The following is a 12064-nucleotide window of genomic DNA, read 5'->3' on the forward strand; positions in this document are numbered from 1 at the left end:
AGCATGAGTGAATATTTTCTTGTCTTATTGAAAAGAGGGCAATTCATGGCCATTTTCATGCAAAGCGTAGACCGAAAGCCACCATTCTAATACAATGGCCACTGAACACCCCCCTTCACTTAAGCAATTGAATGACATTGAATATAGCAAACAACCTCCCGGTGTTAGTCATTCAGAGTGCACCAGTGAAACTGCAGTAACGCTGATGTGAAGCTTCATTTACCACAATAACCTCATTGGAAGTGCTTCTTCCATGATCAGCACACTGCTCTGTAATTGGCCTTTCCAACAGGTCTATATACAAGGGGGCACAAGGTTTAAATTGTCACTGGTTTTACACTTACAGACACTGTCTAAAAAACACAGCCACTTTTCAGCCTTGTTTGTTTGGGAAAATGCTGGGAAATAAGTGTAAAATCTTTAAGAGCAAACCAGGGGAAAATGCCAGCAAAAGATTTTAACTTCCAATTGAGGATACCATTGGAGGTTACTTATTGCTACTTGGCGCTCTCAGGTAGCTATCCAATCATCTTCTCATCTTACTGAGAACATCTCCATATTAGACACGTTAATAAGCTTGTGGGCAAAGAATGCAACAGAAATCCTGCTAGTTGGTTAAATCAACCTTCCATTAGTAAGACTGGCAATTGCAAGCAGTGCATTATCCAATTAGTCATTCATTTAAAAATAATGTTCCTTTTGCTTACCAAAACACTCATATTACTGAACAAAAGGGATTTGTAAAATGCCTAACTCCCATTGTCAGGCACATAATTACATTATGTAATGTCCCTCAATGTAACATAATGTAATGAGAGAATCTGATATCCCCAGACCTGGAGCCATGCTGTCTATTGTGAACATTGTACAATGCTTAATGGAGAACAATGATTTGTCAAATGAAAACACTCAATCATGTGACTCTCTTGTCAGTTGTCACCACCTCCAAATCAAGTGAAACATCACAGGAAAGCATGCTGCCTGCAGATGCCAACTAGAGAGAGAGAAGGGGAGAGAAGAGTGGTTGCTCATCACCTTTGGGAGTTTGGGTAACTTTCTGTATCTTTTCAACATGCTACTTTGTGTTTTTAGCTCTCCATATTTGGGATGATGAGTCCAAATAAGGATTTTCACTTAGAGCAGGGTGGATTTTCGAGAGGAAGAGACGTAAAACCAACTCCATACCTCTCATAGATGACACTACATCATTTAACTGCATAGCAGACTCCCTTCTTCCTGGGTGATTTTTATGGCTCATACTTAAACACACTGTCCATTCATACTGCAGGACATATACAGAAGCAATTCAGGTTAACTAGCTTAGCAGTGCCACAGCAACAGCAGTGCCATGTATGGGGTGCAAACCTGAAATCTACTGGTTACAAGTTTCCAGAGGTAATAAACACCAACATCTTTAATACTCAAAATACACCGCACTAGGAACAAGAGCCTCTTACAAAAGCAGGAGCAGACACACTTCACTGAAAGTTTAGACAGCAGACCTCACCTTACCAAGCTACCCACCACAGCACCACAGTGTGGTTACATCACACCACTGCCTAATGTGATGGAATGGAATGTGTGCTAAAACAGCTGAATAGGCTTCTAAATGAGGTTTAGCTCACAGCACTCTAGGGGCAGAAATCTGATTCAGTAAATTAGGCACTGCTGTGTATCTGCCCTCTCCAAATGTTGCACCCAATCAAGATTAGGCCTTACCTCTGGAGTAAAACACTACAGATCCTGTAATAATGCCCTGTCTTACCAGATATCCATATGTCTGGTTAACAAGGCATTTAGGGTTTTTCTAAAGTGGAGGCGCAAATATCTTTTTATCAGTCAATCCTAGACAGGTCATGTATTTTTAGCAGTTCTGGCACACATAAATGCCTTCCACTAGTCCCTGAGCCATGCAGTCTGGCCTCTGGTTAAACAGTACAGCATGTGTTTCTAAATTACACTGTAAGGATTTGATTTGGTCATTGGAGATTGATGTCATTGGAATACATGGCTTTACGACCACATAATTAAACCTTAATGCCAGATGCTTACCTGATTCCATTATGAGTAATCACAATAACATTCTAAATAATTACTTTCACAAAGACATCACAGAGGATGGCTGAAATAAAGCATGTGATGTGAGACAGATACTTATAAACCCATCAAAACATCAGATGAAAAGATCAAAACTCCCCACTTTACTTCAAGCATTGGTTGATGCTTTCAAGGTTAATTTCTATACAATCCTCACCGGGGGAAGGGGTCAATAAAGAACACAGCCTTAAAGAATAGGCCATACCTTAATCGTTTCTCAAAACAATATCAGAACAATCTAAAGCAAATGCTTTTAATATTAAAAAAAGAAATTCTGGGAGGGAGGGAGATATAAAGAGAAATGGAAAGAGAGAATGAGACAGAGAAAGTGACAGAGAGAGACTCACAGAAAGAAAATAAGACAGGAAGAGAGACAGAAAGAGACAGAGTGAGATAAATTATATTTTGAGAAAGAAATCTGCTTCAAGCCAATAAAGCATACAGAAACAAACCGAAAACAAATGTAGGACAGAGAGATTTCAAACACGTGCATCATTAACATGCCTTGCCACACTACCAGTGGAGATACTTTTGGATGTGCACCCCCCAAACTCACCATCTTGATGGGTCTCTGCTGGAGGTCCCTCTCAGTGACAAGCCTTTCCTGGTCGGTGACATACAGGCCCTTCTGGGCAAGTGCCTGGATGACGGCATCGTGGCCCAGCAGCGGCTTGGCGGCGTCACTCTTGAGGATCAGGCTGCCGGCACGGCAGTACAGCTCGGCCGACAGCAGCAGGTTGGCCACCGGTGGCTTCATGTGCTCCTGCTCATACTGGTCCGTGTAGAAGGGCTCCCGCAGGTCCTCTGGGATGCAGTCTGAAAGAGAGAACACGGGGGGGGGGGGGGGGTTATGGGCTGCCCACCTTTGCAACAGTCATGATTTTTGCATTGCCAGTCATTGTGGCCAGTGAGTGCTGGTGGGTTTCTAAACCAGGAGGGTGGAAACTGCCACACCATGTGAAGGAAATCTAACAGCTTGTGTGACCCATCAACAGTGACAGTGGTAAAGTTTAACAGCAACGGCAGGGGTGATGCGGAGGGGGACCTTGACTATAATGGAATACAATTTGTTTGTAAACCCTGCAACAATAAGGGTGGTGCTGTAGACTCCCAGTCAGTATCAATACCAATCTAAAGGTAATTCCATACTGACAAGAATCTATGTCCAACTTCTTTCGCACTGATTTGTCACAAGAGGGGTTGGACCCAAAGCAGAGAAGAAAAAGGGCAAGATCATATCATTTGCTGTGCCAAAATCAATTGGTTAATATGGCTCCAAAAGTTTTTGCCTACATCTATGACAGGCACTCCTGCCACACTGTGTGCCTAAACCAAACTCACATTGCTTAAGACTCCATGGAAGTCCATCAGATTCAACCAGTACCAAACTGATTTCTATCCTAGTAGGACAACAGTCCTTAAGAGACAACCAAATTAAAAGCAAGTTGGGGTTTGCAAAGTAAACACCACTGACTGTAATGGCATGCATTTTTTAAATTGTTGGTGTAGAAGACATGAGGCGATCTTTCACTAGACCTAGAGTGGTTTAATGGCCGTAACAGTAGCTTTTCACTTTCTCACTTGAACTGGATGGAGGCGGATCAGACATATGTCAGTGTAAAAGGGTCTTTAAGCCACTACAGTGCTCTGCTGGCAGATAACTGTTGCCAAGATCAACACACCCCTCATTACTGCAAACAAATTACGTTCTCTGGTCATTTGCACTGAGTCATGATGCTGTCATGGATACACACTATGAACTTCCCCTGCAGTAACATGCTACCCAAACTACTGCAATCTCCTGGTCTTAATTTCCTGTGTAATAAGAAACTTATAAGCCCATCCAAAGTAAAAGCTATCGGCATGAATATAATCATGCAGAATGAATGGTTATCGGAGAAACACGTGAACCTGCAGTCCTTCATGTCGGTGCTATAACCTCTAATGCTTAATGGATGACTAGTGCCACTGCCTTTCAAAAGAGCCAACCTGTTACTATTAGCTAAATGGGGAAATGTTTGCTTAGAAAATAAAGCAGAACTACAATATCTAAAATCAAGAGTATTCTGTATCTTCTAAATGTCAATGTTCAGCCCCACAACTATCACAACACATACTGTGAGGTTTATTAGGGCTTCTTGCACTGCACTTTAGTTATGGTGCTTGCCATGGAAAGCAAATTGTCAGATTTGACATGCATGCATTTACTGACACTAGCATCTCTGCTCAACTAGCCAATCAAATAAGGTCACAATGATGCACTAGTCTCCTTCTGTAAAGGGCGGTGGATTCAGGAAACAGCCATCGCTGGTGCCATTCTTCCTCAAAGTCAAGTACATGTTTAACAAAATGAGCTGGTGTTGAACATTTGACCCCATGAACTCCACCCCCACCCCGGCCGTACCACCAATCGATCAACACCGGGGTTGGCTTTCATATGGACAGCAGACCAGAGGCATCATGTCTGCATACAATAGTACCCCAGGACACTGAACAAACTGCACACACAAAACAATTACATGTTTTTCCTTCGCGAGAGACAGAAATAACAGAAAATTGTCTTCCTTTTTCACATTGCTACCATCTGTAACTTCGTCAGATCACACAACTTCAACATGCACACAAAACAAACTCACATTTTCACATTCTTACAAAAAGTTAATATCCTGCCCTACATTCTCTGATGTACACCCTGTATCATTTCAGACTTGCTACTTTTTTTAATTTAATTCACTAACAATGATGAAGGCAACAAATGGGAAGGAGAGCTGTGAGAGGATTTTGCGTCGCCATGGAAACTATGCCTAAAGCCTGATCGATTCCCCCTGCAATCTAAAGCTGCCTGGAGGACCTTACATTTCAAATGGAGGGGGAGAGGGATGGATGCACAGGCTGTGCCCATGACGAGTGACCTGGGGGGGGGGGGGGGGGCGGGTAGAAATGACATGGTGGAATGGAACAGGGAAGAAGTGCAAGGTAAGAGCTTCAGAAGAACAGCTCAGCATTTCTTGCTTCACCTCCATGTGCCCGACACAGTAAATACCTGGCAAGAGACATTTTTTGCTATCAGAGGTGAGCAGCACTGACTTTAGAGCCAGGTGTCACAATCAACTGTGCTTTATTTCACAAACTCCTGAGGGACATCTCTCTCTCTCTTAATATTTCTACACCAGTTTCAGGCATCTCCCAAATTGAAGGAAAGCATTAGCCACACAATTTTGGGATGAGGGTGTGGGGTAGTGTGTAGTATTGATGGAGTCCTACCTTGGTAGAGCAGGAAGCACTACATGACATGGTGACAGCAGGAGGGGAGGGGGAGACAGCAGGTGCTGACAGCAGAAGTGGTGTAGAGCAGTGTTTCTCAATCCTACTCCTGGAGGCCCACTGTCCTGCATATCTTCTATCTATCCTTGCTCCAAACACACCTGATTAGTGTGATTAACATGCTCTTGATTAAATCAGGTGTGCTCAGCTAATCAAAAGTGCCACTGATGAGTTCATTCAGGAAGGTAGAGCAGGGAAAGATGGAAAACGTACGGAGCAGGAGGCCCCCAGGAGCAGGATTGAGAATCAGTGGTGTAGAAGACGCTGTGTAGAAGACACTGTTGCCTACACTGCAACAGACTGCAACTTCATTCCAATGTAATTTTCCCATTTCTATGAAAAGCATCTGAGCTAAAAATATGTCCTTACCTTTTTATGCTTTAGACATTATTTTTAATTTTGTATGTTTCATACATATCTTTTAAATACACAGAAACTTGCTAACAATAGTTTCATAATGCTGACAGAGGCCTGGAAAAAGGCAGAGCTTTTAAACTGAATTGCTCCTGCATCCATTCCATCTCTAATACTTCAGACACACCCCCCTGTCCACAGGGCTATTCATTTCAGAGAGGCAGGGCTTGGGCTCCAGTCCCTCTGCTGGAGATACGCCTTTTTTTCCTTTTTTGCGTTTGACCGTAAATCTGATTTGCAGAGCTTCATTAGCCAGATGTGCTCTGTACACAAGAACCAGTGTGAGTATGAAGGCATGGCCACGTTCCGCAGGGGCCAGAGGGGCAAGGTTAAGTCACATCCCGAGGACGAGGTCAAGGGCTAAAGAGCTAAAGACAGTCCTGGATGGTCCAAACCATTGAAACAGCCCTGGAGGGTGATCCCTGTCCCTCGCACGTGACTCTGCATGTTCTCATGCCAACAACGGCCCCTCTTAAAGATGCAGCATACTGTGAGGGTTCTGTCATGGCAAATTCACTTGCCTGTTTGGGTCAAATGGAAGTGCAGTTTGGTTTGTTGCAAATAATTGTGTCAGGATATTAGTTAAAACAATTGAGAGACACCTACAGAGTGGTGCTCTGGGATAGTCTGGGAGTGAATTGTGTGTTTGTGATTCCCACACTGCAAGAATTTGGTGGGCATTAAGGGTTCGACTGGAGACAAACCACTCAAAAAGAGGCACCAAACAGTGGTCTCCTTAAGTATTTTTGCAGGCAATTCAGACGCCCACCCTGTGTTTCATTCATTTCTGAAAAGACGTGCCTTCCACAGACAGACACAACACTTTTTATTGTGTTTCAATTCTACTGCATTGATAAAAAAAAAATCAGCAATACAACTGTATGTGAGGATCAATCCATACCATTGATTTTATTCATTTATTTTTCTTCATATCAATGCAGTAATCTGAATGAATATAGAGCAACAATCCTAATTATCTTTGAACAGTGTTATGTCAATGTGACAAGATGAGCTAACACTTCTGTACATTTCTTTAAAAGCATAGAATTCTTTATATCAGTAATCAAAGAATAAGGTTCTGCTAAATTACGCTGTATAGAAATGCATCATATCAAATCACATTGCATTATATGTAAGTGAGTAATTCCATATAATATGTTGTCGTATGTCGTATCGATCCTTAGGTGCCAATATCAAATCACAATGCTTTTAAGCCAGAAGTGCACAATATTTAAGATTTAAGTGACAGGTTTGACAACGACAACAACTGCCTGATGAACTGAAGTTCACACACTTGCATTTTCCCTTATCTCTTGAAATGAAGCGAACCTCAAATGAATAAAGTTTGCTTGAGAGTCCACCTGATGCAAATCAACTGCAAGTTAACTTGATAAGAAATTGCCCCATTGTGTCACTACAGTGTGAGACATTTTGGCTCTTTCTTGAGAAAATGCAGTGAGCAGGACCACCCCATGTGGTGTTTGAGTTGGAAATGTCCCCCCATCACCATCACTCCAAATTCAGGGGGGCCTCTGGTATGGGATCTCTCAACCCCACCCCCACCAGATGGAAGTTTGCTTGGTCATTAAACCCCCCCAGGTACAACAAAGGGAGGAGGAATGACAATTTGAGGGAAGCTGTGGTATTTACAATCACCGTAAGTGCTACTGGCCATTGTTACCCCTGCAGGAGAATACAGGCAATCCGTTTACACTAAGCACCAGGTAGAAAAAACTATAAGCATGCCCAATCCACTACACTCAAAATGCAGCCCTGGTTTAGAAAGCATTGTAAGATTGTTTTGCTGATTTCAAATTTTTATTTGGGTTTGGGTGTATGTAAGACTCAAGTTACACTTCTCATATCATGCCTCTTAAACCATCTGCTGCTAGCTAGAGTCACAACCTGGTGCATTGTGTACTTTTCCATGAGTTCATTAGAAACTACTTCAAAGATGGCTTTCGTGCCTGCCATCAGGGAGGAAACAGGAAGCGGCTTTCCCATGACAGCAAAACACTGGAAAGATCATTGCAGGCAGTCGTGACTGTGCAGTATCATTCACTACAAAGCCATGGCTCAGCTTGGCTGTTCTCCACATTGGGATGTGTGCCTTTTTATTTCCACTGGTTCTGTCTGAACGTACAGTGTCTCTGTGATCTGGAAACCAGCAGAGCTTCTCTCCTCGAGAGACACCCTGTACTCTGGGATTACTCCCAGGACAAGCAAGCCAACATTCACCAAGAAACACCCCACAAGTTCATTCACTCTTTTTAAAGTGTGTCTGTCCAAAGCTGAATTATTCTGAAACAATGGCTTTAAGACAGACTACAGCTGCATGTTTTACCCATGGTAGCCCTCACTTCCTGTTTATATACATAAAGTACAAGTTTAGAAAAGCAAATACCAGATTTTCTCAGTTTAAATGCTATTTAAAGCTGTAGTTGTAGGTTGTAGCAACAGATAGTGACAGATAGGTTCATTTGTATTTTGTCAATACAAATGACGCTTTATTTGTATTTTGTCAATTTGTATTCATTATCTCATGGCTGCTAACAAAAGGATTTTATAAATGCTCATGCAATAGACACAATTGTTGTCAGTCTTGGTGTTTATGCTGTGACACAGACAAAAAAAAAACTCTGAGATGAGGACTATTTATAGCAACCATTCTAACAACTCCAGGGTGATAAAGGAAGTTTGTCGTTCCTGTTGGATTTTGCAGCCTCTAATTTGGAAGCGCATATGACAGAGTTTAGGACAGCAGTTGGGAGCACTTCTTCACAGTGAGTTGTTTTGTTTCTCTTGTTCTGCAAACACCTTGCGGGGGGGAGGCTGTAACAGCACATGAAACGAGGCAGCCCTTGCTTCCCACAATGCCGTGCGCAGCACATGAGACCCGAGCGCTTTATCTGCCTTCCTGATCCAGCGCCACTCAGACATCTGAATCCCTTTGTTCCAGGCTTCTCGGTCAGCAGAAGAGTGCCAGACAAAAAAGCCTTAACAAGAGAAACGTGACTTCTCTCTGAGAGTCTGCCTGGTTACAAGCCACACCCCTGCAATGCTGCTCCTAACGGCAATCTGCAGGCTCCCCTGCTTCCTTGAAGCTGTGACAACTTCCAAAACTCAAGAAACAGAGCAGGAGAAGGAAGCCACTGTAACTGTCAGCCATGACAATTACCAAGCACACAAATGAAGGACTGGCATTCATTGAGTAACACTGTTGTCGCTGCTGCTGGAAGCTGTGAAACCCTGAGCTAGAACATAACACCAGACTTAAATGTGCCGCTTTCATTTTCCTTTTAATAATAAAAACTAGCTTAATGTTCTATTGAGAATATTGAGGAAATTGAGGCCATGAACTTGTGGTGCATCTCCCCATAAAATAATGAGACTGATCTAAATTTCAAACAGACAGCTTTCCCACTCTCTGACCTTCATGCACAAGTAAACCACACTAGAAGGAGGCTAACAATTGAACTCAAACATAGAGAAGACCACATCTCACTCTCTGAGGGAATTTTTTTTTAGCACATTGTTGCTTGAAACTTCTCTTCAAAGGAGGATCTCTGCCTTATGGAAGAGTCCACTATCAGACCCTTTCTTTTGTCGAGTCCCTGGGGCGAATGACTACATACCACATACATAAACTTAAATGCTCAACACAAAGGCATTGAATAGCAAGCCCAGCCCTTGTGCTCCTCACCCCCAGTAAAGAAAAGGATCTGTTAAAGACATTCATCCCTAGCCGGAGTCAATGCCAAAGCCAGCACACTGGAAGGAATGACTGTATTGGGTCTGCCTGCCAGTTTGCGCCAGACTGCTTTGGAAACGGAAAAGCTGGCGCTAGACATGTGAAACTCTCTCAGCCAGATCGACTCTTCTGTGTGTACTCCGGCTGTGCTGGCCATCACACATTTACAGCCTCGTTTTATAACATTTACGCCCAAGCAAGGAGGAGAAAAAGGCGAAGAAATCCGATCACTTCCTGTCTGAACTTCCTCACTTCCACCATGTGTGTGGGTGCTGACGCGTGTGTGTCACAGCGGCGGTACAGTACGGCTGAATGTCAGATCTAACGGGAAAGTGTTGTATCCTGGCTGTATCCTGACTCATATTGTCATTAAAAAATTTGTATCTTGAAGAGTGGTAATGCCCACCGGTGAAATGTACTTAAACTATCGACGCTAAATCTACATAGTAAATACCGCATAGTTCATAGTAAATAATTTAACGCACCAAGTCTTATACTAAGGTACAACGTGTCTAAAACGTGTATAAATGACGTGTATGAAAGACATCCACTGTTCATTGTATAACTGTCAAGCATCTATTTACAATGTGTATAAATATTTAAATCAGAGTCTATTTACTATAATTATTACATACAGATACTACAGATATTAATCAGGTCAGTTACGCTTTTAACACCTTTGAAGGTGCCATCCAACAGAACATACTGAGTACGTAGGCTAATTCACATGTCTAGCCACTCTATGTAATTGATCTCCTTTCGGGTGCACGCAACAGTTAGCTACTAGACTATGATTTGTCTTTTTCAATACAAGACTTGACATCAATGTTTCTGTTATCTGTTTCTGTTAACGACAGATAATGCAGAAATACACTGTCAATAATATAACATTCACATCACATTGTTGCATTTAATTAGCTAATGATGCTGTGATCAAACGCAAATCTCCATTGTTGTTGGTGACTTTTACATATTTAACATATATAACATATTTAGATGCATTCTTTTTCATTTTTACTCATCCAAGCGATACTGAGATAATATCTTTCATTAATCATATTAACCTATATTTGAATTTTATTTCTGTATTTTCTTAGACACATAAAAACAAGAAATGACGCCACCTACCTGTCCCAAAGGCTTTGGCCACCAGCCATGTCAGGCTACAACAGATTTTAGCCCTAGTAAAATCATAATTATCAAAAGCTTTTATAGAAGGAACGATAAAAGTCCTTTTAATTCCCCTGTTTTCCGCCACATCACCCATATTAACACCTTGAAGTGTCAATTCCCGTTTTACGAAACAGATGGTTTGCTACCAAGCAACGGAAGCTGATGACATCCCTCCAATGGAATTTAATGCACCAAATTGTACTTTCTTTGCGTTTTGAAATCCCGGATACAATTTTGGGCCAAAGAAGCGCGGTAGTATTTTCAAGCCCACCGGCAACAGTTATCCTATTTTTCCATTTGCTTGGCGTGGTCGATCCAGCGAGTTAACCCGGGAACTGCAGTGGCTATCCCCTTGTAATTTTCATCCATTCTCAAGCATTGTCCTCAACTGGTTGTGATTATTTTAGCATTTTCTGACCAAATGCGCAGATCTTGGTTTTGTTTGTGGAAGGGAATCAGAATCCATGCCTCGGAAGACTTGTTGCGGAAGCCAACAGACTAGGTTTTTTTTATTTCCATATTTTTCGCCTGGATTCTTACGATTCCCGTTCTCCTCGTTAATCTCGGTCTTTCCCCTCTCGCTGCGGTTTTCCTGCCGCACTGTCTCTATTAGGAGGTAGCCCGCTGCGCCTGCGCGATCCGCCCAGACACTGACACACAGAATCTGGACAGCCTACCCCGCTGCTCTTGAATGCGTTTCGCTGGGCTGTATCAGCTGAAGATGGATAATTTTAAGGAATGTTCCAACGGGAGGGTTGAGGTTTTTGACAGCTGCTGTTAGTCTTTGCCACAGTTGGTCATGTGTTGTGTCTGTGCAACGCACCGTCTTATTTCCATGCTATAACACTGACACCGAATTAGCTGCGGTTCTTGAACGTTTTGACCCAGGGAACCTTGTAAAAAGTTAACCGACCTCTCACGACCCATCACAGACTGCATGGAAACTAAATAACTAAATATTCTGAGACTTAAAGATACTCCTCTGTTTTTAGCAGAATGAACATCCAAAGATGTTTGGATGTCCAAACAATCAAAGATGTATGTCCAATCAAAGATGATTTTGAACAACTGGTTATTATTACTATTATTATTTTTGAATGCTTGAACGTGAATTCACTGTGAATAACCATACTGTATTGATATCATTAATTGTTTGTTCACACAGTGCCTAATTTGATTGTAAAAGACAACTCAGTTTATCATACTTATCAATATAAATATAAAAATGTAGTGTGAACGCCAACATAGACCACTCAATATCGATGCCTTATTTACTGAAACTCTTGGTGACCCAGCATAAACCTG

At 42.2% G+C, this 12064-nt stretch overlaps 1 protein-coding gene across 4 annotated transcripts in view; it reads right to left on the reverse strand.

Moving 5' to 3' along the window:
* Positions 1–11346, reverse strand: part of LOC118795376 (calmodulin-regulated spectrin-associated protein 2-like) — a 56062-nt gene extending 44716 nt beyond the window's left edge. For all 4 annotated transcript variants that reach the window (XM_036553829.1, XM_036553827.1, XM_036553828.1 and 1 more), the window contains exons 1-2: positions 10715–11346; positions 2654–2913 (exon numbers count right to left, since the gene is read on the reverse strand). In XM_036553829.1, coding sequence (XP_036409722.1) covers positions 2654–2913; positions 10715–10853 — 399 coding nt within the window. In that variant the 5' untranslated portion in view covers positions 10854–11346. The remainder of the gene's footprint in view (positions 1–2653; positions 2914–10714) is intronic.
* Between the last annotated feature and the right edge of the window lie 718 nt (positions 11347–12064).

Source organism: Megalops cyprinoides, chromosome 20 (assembly GCF_013368585.1).
Source record: "Megalops cyprinoides isolate fMegCyp1 chromosome 20, fMegCyp1.pri, whole genome shotgun sequence".
NCBI lineage: Eukaryota > Metazoa > Chordata > Actinopteri > Elopiformes > Megalopidae > Megalops > Megalops cyprinoides.